The sequence below is a fragment of the Botryllus schlosseri genome, chromosome 10 (assembly GCF_051294905.1).
Source record: "Botryllus schlosseri isolate E-star chromosome 10, Bs_hap1, whole genome shotgun sequence".
NCBI lineage: Eukaryota > Metazoa > Chordata > Ascidiacea > Stolidobranchia > Styelidae > Botryllus > Botryllus schlosseri.
In genome coordinates this window covers 931,197-950,374 of record NC_137245.1, presented here as the reverse complement: position 1 = coordinate 950,374, position 19,178 = coordinate 931,197, and the positions used below count along the sequence as shown (strand labels likewise).

The following is a 19,178-nucleotide window of genomic DNA, read 5'->3' as shown; positions in this document are numbered from 1 at the left end:
CGATTGTTAGGTAGCGTTTTTCTATATGCTAACACTGATTTGAAATGTATAGGTTGTGGCGAAGCTTTATGTTACCAATGAAAAATTTGAGAAATAAGTAGTAGAGTTAACCAAATGATGACAATATTGTCAATTGCTCAAATTATTATCCCGGTTTGGAGGAACTAATTTCACAATGCGTGACTGTCAGTAAAACCATTGAGGTAGGACTATCCTCGCGCGCGCTGAACGGATTCCTTGGAAAGCCTGTTTACTATAAAATATCGTGTTACTGAAGAATAAACAGTAGATTCACACTCTCTGACAGCAAAATGGTCTCTACGTGTTCATCTACTATCCCAGGGGACGGCGGCTTTCAAGATACAAAGAACCATTCGATCCTATAGCCGATGACATAATCGGGATCTACAGGCTCCGTTTCATCGCTAAATTACGATCACCAAACCGTTACAATACTCATGCCAAAGTACGTACGAGATAACAGACTGGAACAGTGATGAGTAGCCTACTCAAAAACTCATTTGAATGACTATATTGAGCTGCCTATAAATTATACTCAGCTTCATTTAAGAGAGAGAGAGAGAGAGAGATATTTGATCAACCTAGAAATAAAGAAGGCACTGGTAATATTTATACAAGTCATAAAATGAAAAAGCTTGGCAGAGAGATTAGATATGACTACAGTCTTCGAGACCGGGGACACACCCATGCATATATACGCAATTTACGAATAACACATATTGATACATATTATTTTTGAAAATATTGATCGAAATTGCAAATACATCTTCATTTGTAAAATATCATCACAACAGACTCAATCATTTCCTTGCTCAAACTATAGCCCGGGTTCGAATCATCTCTGTATGCATAGTCGCCACAGTGACCAATGTACGGGCTGTTACTCGTGCTTCCGATGCAGGAGTGCTCAATATTGCCATATCCCGGCCTGGCCTTCACTCCTGGACATAATGCGAACGCATCCCCTTCCAAATTTACTGCGCGAAACTGCAAAGGCATAATATTCATCTCATTACTTAAGTAATAGTGACCTCTTTAGGTCGTTTAACGAGGTGGAAATCAAGTCGATGGCAACATTCATTGCTGACAAATTCATAATGGGCAACAAAATGTCCCAAACCTGAATATATCCAGCGATAACCTATTGCTTGGCATTATCTCCGTACATGGCTAGCAATCTGTTATTATCACCTATATCCCACACTATGGGGGCGTACGGACCATTGTCAATGTCCATGGTGTATTGTTTCGATCTTATCTTGTAAACAGAGAACAGCGAGGCCATGTTGCCGCCGTGAAATCGCAGAAATCCATTTGTAGTGCGATACCTCAGGAATGCACTGCAGTGAAGAATTTAACTGTTTTCAATGATATGTGTCGACAACAATTCATCGCTTGATCACCTCGATTTATAACTGGACACGGGGGTGTCATTTGGCACTTGCCAAATCATAATGTCGTGAGCATTCATTGCAAAGTATCCTGAGTTTTTGTAATCATCGCTTGAAGCCGACGTAGCTGATCCATGAATCGCCCTGTTCTCCCAGAAACCGTCACCGTGTGGGTGCCCCTCGTGGTTGCCTGCAGAGCCGTAAACGAAAGGTGACAGCTGTCATTTCTAGGGAAATAATTATATTTTCACTCTTGCTGTCTCATCATCAAATATAATTTCACGTTTGACCTTTTTCTCATATCGCTGACAGTTGGGGTCTCAGCTTTCCCGTGGCCACTTACTAGCCACAGATTTTTCTGTGGCCGGCCACGAATATTTCGTGGCCGGCCATGAAAAAGCGTTGTCTCGTGGCGGGCCACAGTGAATACGAACTTGCTACTACGAACTTGCTAGCAGCTAGGTTTGAAGACGACTTCCACTAAAATCGCAAGCACGTAGTTTGATTTTACACATGTCTATCTTCTGTGTTCGCTGTAGAAATGAATTAAATTCCCTCTGTCCATTGAAAAAAACTCTGGGGTGGTGCGTTGTAAACTAACACCGAAATATGTGTTCTTTGAACTTCCTATCAAATTGATAGAGTAATGTTAGAGCGTACATCTTATTGCTCTATCAGAAAAACCATTTTACATCAAAACCGGTGTCCACAGCTTCCATGTCAGGCGCTCAAGGCACAGGGATTGCGTGGAGAGATAAAAGCGTGGTGCAGACTCGATAGCCTTACAGTTTCTTCGCGCCTCCATCGCCAAAGCCCATTAGTGATGCAAGCGTAGATAATCTGACTCCCTGCCCCTCCGTCCTTTTCTACATAAAGAAACCGTCATATTTTGCTTCCAAAAGTTCGTTTATTTCGTTACCAATCTCACCAAATCGAAAGTAATTGAAGACATGATTACAATCATTCATATGCAAGTAGTTAAATGCAATGTGTCGAATACATGCTTTCCACGGAAAACACCCAGGGGCGCGAGAAATCAGATGCACTTTACACGGCGATAAGTATTTGCACTACATTCAGATATTGAACTATAATGAGCGATTATAACTTGTCTGTATCATCAAGATTGTTCTCTGAACATTGATTGGGGAAACATTCCATTGTTCCTTGCAGCAACCACAATTATATCATGAATATTGACTATCGGTCAATAAGTAGGCTCGGCATAGCTGGATATATATATATATATATATATATACAAATTATATGGGATCGCAAACGTGACCAAAATCGAATTTCTGGAAACAAAGCCACACCTTTTAGCAATAGTACCGGTAAGTTAGGCTACATCGTTGCCTTTTTTCACATATGCATAAAATACGCAGTGTGTCAAGTTGAAGTGCTGCTACAGCATGAACATATTCATAGATTCATCGTCCAACAATATGAGTGCAAGCTCCATTGATGTTGAGAATAGCGAACGTCGCCTGTAGCCCTATAGCAGTACGTTAATCAAGGTATATCACGGACTTATCATAGACTTGATACAGAACGGACGGATTGTATCAGCCAGGCAATATTCAATTTACAGCTATTCAGCTATACGACAGATAACAAACTATGGACTTGTTTACAACTACGTAATACATATCCCAAACCGTTGCAAAGAGATATCAGCTCGGGTGAAGCACCGGCCACAGCGAGCTGCTCTGTGGCCTGCCACTAAATGTCATGTGGATTTCACAGCTTTTCCGTAACTTAAAGAGTATTTTACACATATTATTGGTTCTCTGATTTCCTAATTGTTTCGTTCGGATACTTTGATTACGAGATTTAGTACTGAGAACGACAAAACAGGTAAGATGGCCGCATATTGACCGGTCAAGTATCCCGATGAAACATACATATGTATTCAAGGAGCAGAGGTGGCCAGTAACGAAGTACTTCTACATTTTCGAAGTACTCAAGTAGTTTTCATCTACTTCTGTTACTTACTCAAGTAGATCTGATTTTCTCTGCTTCTACTTCTACTTCGTAATATTTTGTGATCTACTTCTATTTTCAGTTTGTCAAGTTGAAGTAGTTTAATCCTCCAATACGAAAGATAGCATGAGGAATTTCGGGGCTGTTTCCACAGAGTATCAACATTTAATATTAATAAAAGTCAAGTAAAGTCCAGACATTTTTGTTGCCCTTTGCGTATAGTAGTGATGGAGTGACAAATATGTTTTCATTAAAGTATCAGTGAATATAATTTAGGTATCGGATTGCTTGGTCCCTCTTACACCGAATTGTCGCCCATATAAAATATTTCATCACAGTAAATATGGCCCACCATAACGTTTTAACTACTGTTTCGCAATTTAGCAATTACGTATCATATCGTAATGTAGCAGCTCATTACGTGTCTTGCTAATCTGAAAAATCCAGATTTTTTGGACGTTACGCCTGTTTTAGCAGATCACCTTTTAAGGTTTATGGGCAAAGTACATGAAATATAATTTCTGCTTTTTAGAAGTGGTATTTGCATTTCACTTTCAATTGCAAGTATCATACTTTGAGTTCCAATTACTTTCAGTTCTTTTGCTTGAACATACATGTTGAAGCATAAAAGCGAGTGCAGTAATGCCTCTATTTTCCGAAAATCAAGGTACACTAAATATAAGTTTCCCGATCCACAATATTTGTTACAAACGTATGCTAATTGCGCAAAGTGTTGAAACCGTATCCGATACAACTTCTGCGTATGGCTCTTCGCCTAAACTTGTGCCTTATAATATGGCGACGGCGCCATGCCATGATATTCCCTAAAAACGGGGTCTTCTAGAAAACAAACGGTTAGTATCGAATTTTCATATCAAAACTATAATTTGCATCCCATGATGCGAAACAATGCTTATTCTGTCGAAAATTGATACCTCCTGGGATGCATCAATACGAATCAAGCTTTCTGCACCTGTCGCGTGGCTCAATCCGCAGCTTTTGACAGTCCATGCGAACGAATTAAGACTGTTTTCAAAACTACTTACTTACTTGAGTAGATTTAAAGTCAGACAATTCTACTTCTACTTAAAGTAGTTTAAGGTGGCTTATTGAGGAAGTACTTGTAATCGTAGTTGAGTAGATTTTTTCGTCGCTTCTTCTACTTGAGTAGCTTTCTTGACTACTTTGACCACCTCTGTGAAGGAGGTATAGTCGAGTCTGTTCAAGCCTAAATGGAACAATTCTGCAGTGAATTAGGACAAATTTCCAGTACAGTATTTATTAATTCATAAATTCATCAGGGCCATTCACGAACGATTTTAAACTGGCCCTACATCCTTAAACCACATGATCAAATATATATGTATGACTTCGCATCGCAGACTTATCATAAACGATAAACATGGTTGATAAATGAAGTACATTATCAGCCTCATAATATTTAATCGCAGGTATGCATATTTAGAAAATATAACCAACTATACAATCGATTGCAACTGCACAATGCATATCTTACCGTAGACAATCAATATCGGAACGGGGGAAGGACCGGCCACAGCGAGCTCCAATCTGATTTGTGGCCTACCACAGAATGTCATCTGAATTTCACAGGTTCTGGGTAACTTATAGAGATTTTCCGACCAATATTTGGAATACATTGTTCTTTCCAATTTTATGCAGTTGCTTACGATTAGCCGTGACGAGTGTCAGCCGAATATTTGGGTCTATTTCTACAAAATCAGACATCCAAATCAACATTTACCCGTTGGTTACCAGTTAAGATACTTTCATCATTGCTTCTAGCTTTCTATATCATTATTTCCTGTTTCGTTTATGGCAGTGGCGGCTCGTGACAATATCGGTTGGTGGGGCAAGGGCTGCAAGCGACTTTTTATCAAGATGACGTCACAATGGCGTTTTCCAACGTAAACAAGTAACTTAATGATGGTACGGTAACATGAATTTCCCGGCAACAGTGATTTTAACGTATGTGCCACGAGAGGTCCGCTGGTGAGCTGTGACTTGAAGTGTGGTAACTGCGTAAACGGCGTACGGAACAAAGATTCAACACGGTTCATGTTCGCATTAGACCTGACTAATTATTTGCAGAAATGGAAATGACTATAACTCGAGAGATAGCGTAAGCCTAATTGGAAAGGTCAACGAATTCGGTCGGATACGCAATTGTTATCTCATAGATTGGGCCTGTCCTATTGAATCCAAAACATCATTGTAAAGGACTAAGAATAGCAGCCTCGGAAATTTGGTCTCGGTACAGCATAAGAGATTTTGGCCTTGAAACTGGAGACTGTAACACGACACATACGTTTTTATTACTGTCTTATAGGTCTGCTGCGAAATCGCCTTTGAAAAATATATTACCGAATAAATACGTGGATGAAAGCCCTAAACTTGGTACACTGTTACATGACATTATCGAGAAGTGGCCTCATGGCCCTTTTCGGTATGGTACACTGTCAAAATTAATGCGAACAGACCAACACCGAATTTTGCGTAAAATTTACTGAGGAATAGGCTGATCAAGTGACGGGGGGGTTGTACGCAAATGGCTTGAAGGCCACAATTTCACGGTGAAATTGACATTGGAGAATATACGATCAAAGTAAATATTTGAATGCAAACTGAGAATGATATCATCATCTCTGTTAACGTTACCGCAGATACACCGGCTTTTGCGTGAAATCCGCAATGTGTTGTAGGCTAAAGAGTCAGATCGGAGCACATCTTTACCATACTCGACCTTGATAACGAAATTACTGCCCTAATCATTGAGTGTCAACCTTGAGACTTGGCACAGCGTTCGATACTAAAATCAAGACATACCGTGCAAAAGCTTATGACGGATCTAGGTAAGGAGCATCGTTAAAATCAATAGAGACCAATACCGGCTTTGCGTATAATCTGTTAGCGATAAATGACGAGTCAGCTCTCACTCGAATTAGGAAACGAAATTACCACTAACACAGTTCAGTGACAAACTTAAAACTTGGTACAGCGTTCGATACTAACATTAAGACTTACCGTGCCAAATGTCATAACCGATCTCAGTATTGAACACCGTCAAAACCAATGGATACAAATACCGGCTTTTGAATAAAATCTGTTTGCGATGACGGATCAGCACACACTCAACTTCGGAAACGGAATTACTACCCTAAACTTTAAGTAGAAACCCTGAAACTTGGGGAAGTGTTAAATACCACCATCACGACATGACATAACAAGTTTCAAGAGTTTTCATGGTGTGAAACCCCATTAAAATCGACCTATACCAGCAAAGGTCGACTAAACGCATATGACGGTAACAGAGTTCAGCTATAGATACGATTGTTACATCACACCTTAAGGGCACAGAGCTATCGTGCCCCGGTTGCTCCGTAATTTTATGAATAGGAGAGAGTAAATCACCGTTTCTTTATTGTGCGCGGTTTTGAGAGAATAGACAGTGAAAGCTTGTTATGAGCGCTACCGGGGCAAGCCCCGGCTAGGCATTCGCAAAGCGAAAACACAGAAGAGAATTCGATTTTCGCATAGACTTTGCTATATATGGGCATTTACAAGCGAAAGGACAAGAAGTATACGATTTTCGCTGTGATTTCGGTTTATTTAGATAGGTGTGCGTCTATAAATGGTAAAGAATTGTTATTGAACAGAATTTTAGGTGGGGCAATGCCCCAGTTGCCCTATAGGACGAGCCGCCACTGGTTTATGGTATCCCCCTTTTTAATGTATTCTTTACATCATTTTGTGTGTTTTTAATTAATAATTGAGACTATGCCAGATCTTTTCGACTTCTTCCCATCATTTCATTGAATCGCTATTCTTCTGGTATTTTGGTAGAAAATGCTTATAAACTGAGCGTAACTCTCGCTCTCACCTTGGTCTATTTACTACGCCCATAATAGAACATAATTGATCATACATTTGACCACGATTGGGTCACAGGCGGTATACTGATATTCAATATTAAGTTGGTATATTACGGCCGGCCACAGCGAAGTTTCATCGCCGGCCATGAACTATACTGTGGCCGGCCACAAAATATCCGTGGCCAGTGGGTGGCCACGGGAATGCTGAAAGTCCGTCTCATCGCTGATGCTCACAAGAGCTTACTTTCCATTTCGAATGTTTTCAGGCATAGCAGTATGGTTCACGGTAGGCAACATATTTTTTTACGTCTTGTACGTGATATCCTGTACAGTGTACACATTATACACTCCCACAGAAGATACATTAAAAATATTCCTACTTTGTAGTACTCCTACAATGTTTTGTTTAACTTTTATCATATGTGACGAAGTCTCGTTGGGGGATGTGTGAATCTTTCAAAGGTCATTGGAATGTCTGGAACATATACTTTCGAAAAACTTCTTTAATGATAATAATAATTATTATTATTATTGAATCGGTTTGCAAAGTAAGCTTCTTGGCTGAAATATCAATGTATACTTTGGCAACACTCGCTTTACCTTGCTCACTCGACCAACGGTCGCCGGTGGTACATTTTCCATTCATGTTGTTTTCATGAACGGAGGCAACAAGAGTCCAACCTCCTCCTGCCGTGCTCATATCGCAATATGTCTGGAATACGTTGTTCTGGAATGTGTGAGAAATCGACTCATTCTGAGACAGCTGACATCACTTTGTAATGTTACATGAATCAGGATTTAGATATTTTTCAGACATTTCGTTTCACACACAGCTATAAGGAAAGGGTATACTTCACCCTATGAATGTGGAAGTTTACGTATACTTTGTAAATAGATCCACACTTACTTCGGAATCTTTCAAATAATACAGGCCATCACTGGAGTTGGCATACTGATGCTTGATCTGTAGACAGCTATTTCCTGGATTGAAAATAGCTCCAAGCATTTCAACATCTGTAAGGACAGAAGATAAATAAATTTGTCGGGTTCAGGACTCACCTCGCAGTCGAAACATGTTCTCTCTTTCGTTGGGAGAGGAGACGTAATAATAACAGTGTTGAGATGACTCGAGTCATGACTTGACTTGACTCGAGTCGGACTCGAGTCACTATTTTCGTATGACTTGACTTGACTCGACGTATCAGAAATGTGGATTGACTCGTGACTCGGAGCAAAATTGACGAGTCAATTTCAAGTCATCAAGCAATCGATGTCGATAAAAATCACTGTATCTTGCATATGTTTAGATTTTTCGCGAAAGAATGGTGTATAACATTTTAAAGTGACAAATCATTCAATGATCGTGCGTTTTACTGAGCCTCCACTGTTCTCTCACAAATGAATTGACCGCAAACGAAGTGATCGCAGTTTACAGCTTACGTTGTCGTAAATTAGTAAAGTAATTTAGTAGCAAAGTATCTATTTCTGTTCTTACCTCAACAACAACTCTCATTTTTTATTATAATTGAAGTCGAATATAGTTTATATAGTCGTCAACCACGAGCACAGGCTCGAATTGTATAATATCAATTTGTAAATGGGTAATGTATTGCATCTTATCAATTCGTTTCTCTATTCTCTATTCTCTATTTTGACTGGTAACTATAAACGGAGGCTATGCAATTTCTTACGTAGTTTAGCAGTTCCACGTATATGTGAGCGATACAGCGCCTATTCTTGCGTGTACATTTAACTCTTTATTCATTCATCGGATCGAAATCAATACCCAATCAATCTGTATTTCACACAACTAGCAAAATGCTATGACGTAAGCATGCCTCATACTTTGAAAAGGCAACTTGACTTGAATTATGACTTGACTCGTGACTTGACTTGACTTGACTCGACTTGACTCGACTTGACTCGACTTGACTCGACTTGACTCGACTTGACTCGACTTGACTCGACTTGACTCGAGTCACTTCCAAAAATCGAGTGACTTGACTTGACCCGAGTCACCTTCGAAAATCGATTGACTTGACTTGACTCGAGTCAAAATGTGCAATGACTCGAAATGACTCGTGACTCGAAGGCAGTGACTTGATCCTAACACTGATTAATAATGGCTGTGGAGTGGGGGGATGGCATTCAATAACAAAATTTACTGCTCGTTTGTCAGAGTTCTTCAGTAAGGATTCATCTTTATGCACAGTTGTATTTGAATAATATTCGCACGGGAGTATTGACCCGACTCATGACCGGACTCGAGTCATTTCCATAAAATACGAAAGATAACTCGACACAACTTTGGTAAATTTGTGTATTGACTCGATTTGTTCTCAAGTCATTGCACATTACTCGACCAAGTCATAACGCGACATTGGGACGACCAAGACAGGTATTTTACCGTAACTTCAAAGAATAATAAAGTGACCACAATATTGGTCTTTCTGATATCAGTACTTGTACGTGAAAAGTAGGCTAAGGTCAAACACTTTCAAGAATGGGAAAAAATCAGTATCTTGTATGAGGCATTCGATATCACCAAAGCAGAGTCTAAAAAAGTGAGTTGAACATGACTCGAACTAGAGACTCGACATTGAACACGATGACTTGTGATAGGGCTTGACTCGGCGTTAAATTGGAAATGAATCGAGTTGACTTGAGCCAAAACTATTAAAGTGACATTGACATATGCGTCTCGGAACCTTATGACTTGAGTACAATCCTAATTCAGACATCTTATTTTTTGAGTGCATTGAGTGAAGTCACAATTATATCAAGATGTATCATTTCCTTTTCGTGTTACATCAATGCGTACGTGATACATACACGCCATACAACGGTCGATGTTAGACTGGCATAGTATAACGGCTCTCGGTGACGGCTCAAATCACTTCAATAGCTCAGGGTGGAGCCCAATTTCTCTGCTGAGTGGCGATTCTCTAGTACTCAGCAGCGATTTCATTACTCAACTCACGCCAAAAAGTATACTCACACTCAAATGCGTCCAGATCGGCACTCAAATCTAAGTCAGCGCACCACCCGACTTAAGTGTCAATTTTCACAATCGAGCAGCCAACTGCAGGCTACATTCAAATACCAAATACCGGAGTACCGGTATTGTCATTTATAGGTACACTATTTCGTGATGTGAGGTTCTGCTGAGCGAATAACATCAGTGGCGCTTGCGCGGATGTTATGTTTATAATTGTATTTGTAATTATCTTCTGTACCCTTTCGAGTTCTTGTCGTACGGCATCTTGGTATACCGGAACGGTAACTTCTGCACTCTGCAGTCTCAACGCGCTAGCATCCCGAGCCGTCGCCGTTATTACGGCGACAAAAAAGACCCGACGACAGAAAGCAGTCACAAGTAGAGCCCGACCGATATTGGATTTCTGAGCCGATACCGATAAGACCGATATCCAGTACCTCCACCGATAACCCCGATATATTCAGCCGATATTCAAAAGATATGGAATCTAGCTCAAGGCCCATATTTAACACCCCATAGCATTTCTTTCAACAACTTTACAGCCATTGATATGCTTGAACATGAAATAAATGATCAAGGAACTATAAAAATGCATCAAAAGCACCAATCCAGCAGTTGCACATTACAGTTCACGAAGCACAATTTCTCGGCCCTTTCTCCAAGGAGTGAACTACTGTGGTCTTCCATAGATGATGTATATAGTACTAAACACAGTGAGCAGTCTTTCACTTGGTAGCATAGTTAGTGGCACAGCAGGAAATCTTTCTTCATTTCGGTTCCACCGCTCCCTTGCAGGGGATCTTTCCTTCAATGGTTTAACCATATATTGATATTGATATTCTTCTGACAATGCACCTGGAGCCTTCAGCACATCATTAACAAATAGCTGATGAGAATGTGCAAAACAACTCAAATTGTCCACGTCTGCAACTGCTCCACCCATCCCCCATGGGCCTTTGACCAGCATTTCAACAATCAATTGATCAATATTTTACACTCTTTTGTCAGAATTGGCCAATGTCATCATAGAATCCAAAATTTTCGTATCAATTACTGGCTTTACTCGACGTTTGCTTGATTTTCTTGCCCTCTATGCTCGCATATTTCCTATCATGGTGGCCCCGCAGCCGCAGGCCTCAGTCAGACGACTTCATACATTACTGGTATAATTAGCTCTGTTGGTACCGAACCGGGAAATGTTTCGACGCAACGCTTTTCTCTATCATTACGAGGGTCAGTCCAGCATGATTGAAGTTCTCATTTCTCTTACTGATTGAAATCTTCTGCAGACTACTATCCATCCAGCTGCTCTCTGTCTTTGGTGATCGATTACTGCAGGGAGATTCCCACGAGGTGAGTGGGGCATAACGGTGGTTAGTTATCTATAATATTCAGATAGACACGCCTACTGCCCTGTATGCAGTATGCACTATATGCAGCTTGGTCATTTATTTTTATAATTGACCGTCCTCACGTCTTTCATCGACTTCTCTTGACTCCCTACCACCATGTTGTGACGTCACCAAAAAGACCGATATTTTTTTACCTTCAATGGCCGATACCGATATATCTCTCCAAGCGTGATATCGACTCGATATTATCGGCGGGCCGATAATCGGTCGGGCTCTAGTCACAAGTAATGGAAAGAACTAGAAAGGGACGTGGCTTCAAGAAAATCAATATCAGAAGAGAACTGTGACATCGGGCACTCTAGGCCGAGGTGGATGTCAGTATAAAAAAGATCGCAACTGCGTGTCGTTCGATATCCTCATATCTGTTCATTACACTGCAGTGTGTCTTATCGCATTCTACATTGTGTGTGACTTGTTCAGATGAAAAATACTACTTGACGATTATTATTAATATTACGCATGGTCTTCCCACAATTAAATAGACGAGGCATCTTGAACAGACCGCTAGCATGGACCTCGATGTCCGGGTATTTCGGGAAGTTGAATGGTAGAGGAGCAAAATGAATGGTTCAAAGAGAACTGGAAAGAAATCCTGAAAATATGGTAATTTTTCAATTTGTTTTCACGATATAGGTGGATTATTTTGTTCTTTCAGGCCTTCACTTACGTGTTCGCCTGCTGTGAAACTTATCTTCATAAATTTCGTAAGGGTTTGTAGCGTCTTGCAAATATACTTCTGTGGGGCATAAGAACGTTCCGGGTAAGGGTGGAGTGAAAATGATTTTTTTTTCAAATCGAAAAAAGGGCTTCCTCAATCCTGACAAATGACCTAAATCATCACTACAAAGTCACTTCAGGGTGTTGCCCCCATTTTCCAGCCGGCAACCCCCCAATTTCTGCGCGTGGGGGGGGGGAATGGCCCATCTCGGCAACCGCTGGTCGTAGATTAGTGATATATAGCTCAAAATCTGTGGAAGCATCATGTTTCTACACATTTTTGTTGAAATTCAGCATTTATTCTGACGAATCGTCATCTGTCATCAGTTTGTTTTTGAAACTAGAAGTAACACACTGACAATACCGAATATTGGGCCCATAATACAAATATATTCACAACACAGGCCTTTTAAAATCGGTTCGAAACATCATAATGAAACACCCACATTTAACGCCTTATTGAAAATGCATTTTTGTGTCAAATTTTTTCATCAGTTTACGAGACCTAATTTTTTGGCAATTGAGAGGCCATCTCATCTTTCAAATCCCGAAACTTGTGCTGATGCTTCTGTTACCAGCTTTACATGTCGTTCCGCTGTTTGATTGTGGCATGGATGAAACAAAATCAGAGGCTTCTCGCGGCATTCTTCCAACTCTGCATCAGTTAAGTGCTCAATCGTTGGAGGAAGTTGTTGATAAGGTTCAATATCAACCAACTCGTGGTATGCCTTGGCTTTGGGACACAGAATAAACGAATAGGAACCCAGTTCAATTGGTTGGAACTGCTATGACTTTCAATGTCCACAAGTGAATTTAAGTCAGCGGCATGTTTTCGAAACGCAAGCACCTTGGTCACACCAATATTTCGTATGTCTTCATTATCATCTACCAGCATTGCAATCATAATATTTTCGGGGTGTGCGAAATAACCGTTTCTTATCACCACGTTCAAAGCAATTTTCCGAACGTTTCGGTCAGAGAAATTCAAAACCTGTTGAATCAAGTTGAAGATGTTTCTCGATCCACGTGTTATATGTTTGTTTCGCTTGATCTCAAACCAAGTCGGAAAATATACTTAAAGGCAAAAACCAACCAGAATCCAGGGTTGTAACCAAGTCACATGGTTCCGAGTCACGAGTCAATCTTACTTTTGTGGTTTTGACTCGAGTCGAGTCGAGTCATTTTCAATTCATCACCGAGTCGAGTCCGAGTCCAAGTCACCGTTTTAAGGGTCAAGTCCGAGTCATAGTGTTATGACTCGAGTCGAGTCCAAGTCACAGTATTGAAGTCATGTTTAACTTATGTTTTCAATCCTGCTTGGGTGATATCAAATTCCTTGCTTGCAAAACATGGTTATTTCGTCCCTATCATAGTCTTGGCACATGTTTATTTATGCAGATAACGGACAGTTCCTGGCCTCATTTACCGATGCTACAGATAGACGAGACAGGCCGCCAATACGATAACTTTACTAATCTTAGAACTTCAAATCAAATATCTGTCTTGTCAGTCTGATACATCACACATACAAGCATTCAGTTTTTATTGCGAGCACATCGACAAACGCTCACAAATAGCTTATAGAGGATTAACGAATTCTTGTCTACATTAGGGCTCTTCAAAATTGACTTTTTTTCACAAATCGCACTGGCTACTTGATAAAATTGTTAGGTTACCTAATTTAAGCCTACACACCAAATTTGGTTCAATTACAACCATTAGCCGCATTGCTACAGGAGAAGAAAGTTACTATTTATTATATAAAAATAAATAAAAAATTTGAGGATTTTCTGTTCACCCCATGAAAGTGTTAGGTTGTCTATAGAAACGATGTTCACCAAATTTGGTTCCATTCCAACCAGTAGAAGCGGAGTTATTGCCGTCGAAAAATGTGGATTTGTATAAAATAGTATTTAAGGTACACTATAATAAATAATTAAAGAATTGGTCACCGTAACGGCGTAAATACTATTTTTTTCGTAATCCAAAATTTCCGACGGCAATAACTCCGCTTCCATTGGTTGGAATTGAACCAAGTTTCGTGAGCATCGTTTCTATAGACTACCCAACACTTTCATGGGGTGAACAGAAAATTTTCAAATTTTTTGATATTTGTTTTGATATAATAAATAGAAACTTTCTTCTCCTGTAGCAATGCGGCTACTGGTTGGAATTGAACCGAATTTGGTGTGTAGGCCTAAATTAAGTAACCTAACAATTTTATCAAGTAGCCAGTCCGATTTGAGAAAAGATGTCATATTTGAAAAGCCCTAGTCTACATACTATCTGATAGAGAACCAACGAATCCACGTATAGATACAAGCTGGTAGAGAATCAACAGATAAACGTTTATGTAGAGGTACAGTTTTGCTTTCACATAATCAGGTGGTTGACCAGGAAAAGGTCAACTTTCCTGCTCAGATCCCGAAATAGTCGCCGGAGCGATACTTTAGTGCTGATTTACTGTTATCTTCGTCGAATTTGCCCTACATTTACCAAAAATTCTCAAAAATGAGGACAAATCTCAAAAAGAAGGCTACTTCCTAAAATTGTTAGATTTTCTAAAATAACTTAAATTTAGCTCAATTCTAACCAGTAGAAAGCGATGCTGAGAGAAAATATTTTGGATTAATTACAAATAGAGACTTTCGAATTCTACCCGCTAGCTCATGATATTGTTAGATTGTGTAAAAATATTATTCATAGCAAGTTTGGCTCAATTCCAACTAGAAGAAGCGAGGTTATTAGAGTGGAATATTTCGGATATGAAAAAATAATCGACTTACTATACTAGTATGTAATTATAATATATGAAAGCATTTCTCACTAAATATACTTCATTTATTTTCAAATCCAAAATTGTCTCCTCTCATATTATTGATTCTACTTTTTTAAAATTAAGCCAGATTCAGTGTTCTTTTTATGCAACATAACAATTTTATCAAGTAGCCACCCAGTAGAATAAAAAAGAAGTTATTTTTGATCACCCCTATTGTATAAACATCACACAACACTAGCCATTCATTATTACTCACGCGCACAATGCACATACCTAACAAAAGTCAAATGGACGGAGGGTATTGTGTGTTTTCACTGACAGCAGATAAAATCAATGAGTTACACTTAAAAATACTAAATTGGAAAGGAGATTTTCATATATATATAAAGCGGCATGGCCTTAGAATAAATCCACATCCACTGGATACACGTTCCACTGGTGCATTAGATGCAGGAATTGAAAAGCATTTTTGAAGACACTAAAGAGTATTAGATACTCATCCATTCTAGTCACCCAAAAATGCAACGAATCATGGCCTTCAAAGCTACACCTGAGCTTATAAGTCTCTTCTAAGTAGACTACTTTACTATCTGAGTCGTTTCATTGGCTCTAATTGAACTTTGCTTCGAACGTTTGCTTGTATATTTGTAAAGTCTTGAGTACTTTGATCGCGGAGGATCTATTCCCTCTTTATCACTGGATGATTTTGTACAATGCATTGCTACTATGTACCACACCATTGTCTTTTGTTGTTTCCGGCGGCATATCTGATATCAGATGAGTGCAACGAAAACAGTGGTGACAAATAGCGATGTCGACCGAATTCGTCACATGCGTTGATGTAACCATTGTTATTGGCAATTTTCTTCACCTTCAAGTCATATAAAATAAGCCGAGTCAATGACTTGAGTCGAGTCATGCGTAATGACTCGAGTACAAGTCGAGTCAATCCAAATATTGATTCGAGTCGAGTCAAGTCATTTTCCCATTTCAAGAAAAAGTACTCGAGTCAAGTCGAGTCACAAAAAAATCGTGACTCGAGTCTGACTCGAGTCGAGTCATGACTCGAGTCATTACAACCCTGCCAGAATCTCCAGGTTCAAAGGCGGTTCATCAACTGTTACATAATACCGTAAAACTCTGCACTGCATCCTAAAGTTAGCCATCTTGAATGCGCAACTGGTCCAACCTCCAAGTAAGCCAGATGATCATCAGCATTTCCTTGAATAATTGCCCAGCACATTTATAACATGCCGCTGAGCAAAATTCACTTCTGGACATTGAGAGTGATAGCAGTTCCAACCAATTGAACTGCGGTCATGTTCGTTTATTCAGTGTCCCAAAGTTGAACTTGGAAGCAAAGGCATACCACGAGTTGGTTGATATTGAACCTTATATCAACAACTTCCTCCAGCGATTGAGCACTTAACTGATGCAGAGTTGGAAGAATGCCGCGAGAAGCCTCTGATTTTGTTCCATCCATGCCACAATCAAACAGTGGAACGGCATGTAAAGCTCGTAACAGAAGTATCAGCACAAGTTTCGGGATTTCAAAGACGAGATGGCCTCATTCGCCGAACAATTAAGTCTCGTAAACTGATGAAAAAACTTGACAAAAGAATGCATTTTCAATACGTCGTTAAATGTGAGTATTTCATTATGATGTTTTGAAACGATTTTAAAAGGACTGTGTTGTGAATATATTTGTAATATGGGCCCAATATTCGGTATTGTCTGTGTGATACTTTTCTTTTAAGAAAAAAAACTGATGACAGATCACAATTCATCAGAATAAATGCTGAATTTCAACAAAAATGTGCGTATATATTGTTTTTGGCTATAACTCATTTTGTGTTCACAATAGAGAAAACTTTCTTCCGAAGACGGATAGAAACATGATGCTTCCACAGATTTTGAGCTATATATCATGACTCTACGACCAGCGGTTGCCAAGATGGGCCATTTACCCCCCCCCCCCCCCACGCGCAGAAATTGGGGGTTTGCCGGCTGGAAAATAGGGGCAACACCCTGAAGTGACTCTTTATTGAAGTTTTAGGTCATTTGTCAGGATTGAGGAAGACCTTTTTTCGATTTAAAAAAAAGTCATTTTCACTCCACCCTATTCCGGGTATCTTTAATGATTTATATATTTTAATTGGGTCATCAGTAGTACATACGATCGGTCGCTAACTAACGTTTTTTTGCATGGGCTCTTATGGGCGGGGTGGTGACTCGTATTGAAAACCGGGGGTGGTGACTCGTACTTTCAGACCCCCCTTGTGGTGGTGAGTCGTAATGGGTTCTTATGGACGCGGTCGTGATTCGTACTTTCGGGTATAGGCTGCGGCGGTGACTCGTATTGAAAACTCGTGGTGGTGACTCGTACTTTCAGACCCCCCTCTCGGCCGTGATTCGTAATGGGTTCTTATGGACGCGGTCGTGATTCGTACTTTCGGGTATAGGCTGCGGCGGTGACTCGTATTGAAAACTCGCGGTCGTGATTTGTACTTTCAGGTATAGGCTGCGGCGGTGACTCGTATTGAAAACTCGTGGTCGTGACTCGCCTTTTTTGCTATAGGCGGTGGCGGTGATTCGCCTGTCATGTATTCTTACGGGATCTCTGGTGATTCGCCATGTGTTCTTATGGATGCGGTCGTGAATCGTACTTTCTGGTATAGTCAACTCTCGCGCTGTGTTGAATAGGTATCAGGAATAGTAAATAGTCACGTGATTGATTCTTAGTTAATGTGTATATTACAAATTATTGAATATGACCGATTCGAGTTAATCCCAACGTTTACGGTGAGTACGACAATGATATATCGTTATTCTTATGGCGGGGGTGGCATGCGGCTATTGTGTCTTATGGGTGCGGTCGTGAATCGCCCTTTCGGGTATAGGCATCTCTCGCCCGGTGTTGAATATGTATCAAGTAATTAGTCATGTGATTGGTCCTTAGTTAATGTGTATATTCCAAATTACGGCGAGTACGACAATGATATATCGTTATTCTTATGGACGCGGCGATGATTCGTACTTTCGGGTATAGACTGCGGGCGGAATGTCGTACTTTCAACAAAAAAGGCGTGAAAATAGTTTGCAAAATCTAGGAATTACTCGCATGGTAATGTTTGGGTAATTAGATTACCACAGAGCCGGCGTAGACGGCGATTCGAATACCAACAATAACCACGCTCACAAACTAACACTTCAAATAGGTGTGAAATATATAACTAACCCCACGATCGCTGACAAGATAATGTTTCGGACATAACCATCTTTCGCGACTTGGTGTTACAGGCATATCGATCGCTCACGCGGTGAAATTTTCGTAAGCAGTTTGTCACAGAACTTGATTTGACTCGTAAGATTTAATAAGTAACGAATGACAGACCGCCAGTGTCGGTAACCTGAATAGCGACAGATTGTCACTTATTTCCGCTCTAACCCTAATCCTTTGTGAGGTTACCGCTAGTCAAAAGGGTGTGATATAACTTTAAAATCCAACGACCACTCACAGGGTAATGCTTCAGACATAGCGATCGATCATGATTTGGTGTTACGGACATACCGATCGCCCACAAGGTAATATTTCCGCAATAAGTTTGTCACAGAGCCGTCGCAGACGGTGATTCGTAAACCTATAACTTGACACTTTCTGGTGGTCGCTATATGTTTTGACACTTCAGAACGCGGTTGACTCAAGTTGTATGATAAGAATCATGCGAATATTCAAGCAATTGTGTCAATTTGTCAACTTGAAATTAAACTTACTACACCACAGCTCAAGTTGATTCGTATCTGGATGTGTTAATTCGGTACAATTCCAATTATTTTGAGAAATCTTTTCGTGATCTTTTGATTCGACCGTAACCTGAATATTACTGACGCCGACTTTCAACCAGATCGAAATATTCGCACATTCCACGCCGCCGTTTTCACACCTATAGAATCAATACCAACTATAATTCTACAAGAATCAAGAAT

At 40.1% G+C, this 19,178-nt stretch overlaps 1 protein-coding gene across 2 annotated transcripts in view; it reads right to left on the bottom strand.

The window, feature by feature from the left end:
• Positions 1 to 378: 378 nt before the first annotated feature.
• LOC145448239 (intelectin-1a-like) overlaps positions 379 to 19,178 on the bottom strand; it is a 152,323-nt gene continuing 133,523 nt past the window's right edge. Inside the window, exons 2-5 of one of the 2 annotated variants that reach the window (XM_080326601.1) lie at positions 7,886 to 7,972; positions 1,425 to 1,602; positions 1,142 to 1,361; positions 379 to 1,008 (exon numbers count right to left, since the gene is read on the bottom strand). In XM_080326601.1, coding sequence (XP_080182727.1) covers positions 1,163 to 1,361; positions 1,425 to 1,602; positions 7,886 to 7,931 — 423 coding nt within the window. In that variant the 5' untranslated portion in view covers positions 7,932 to 7,972 and the 3' untranslated portion in view covers positions 379 to 1,008; positions 1,142 to 1,162. Of the gene's footprint in view, positions 1,009 to 1,141; positions 1,362 to 1,424; positions 1,603 to 7,885; positions 8,416 to 19,178 lie in introns of those variants that run through there. The other variant, XM_080326600.1, reaches the window with a different exon arrangement.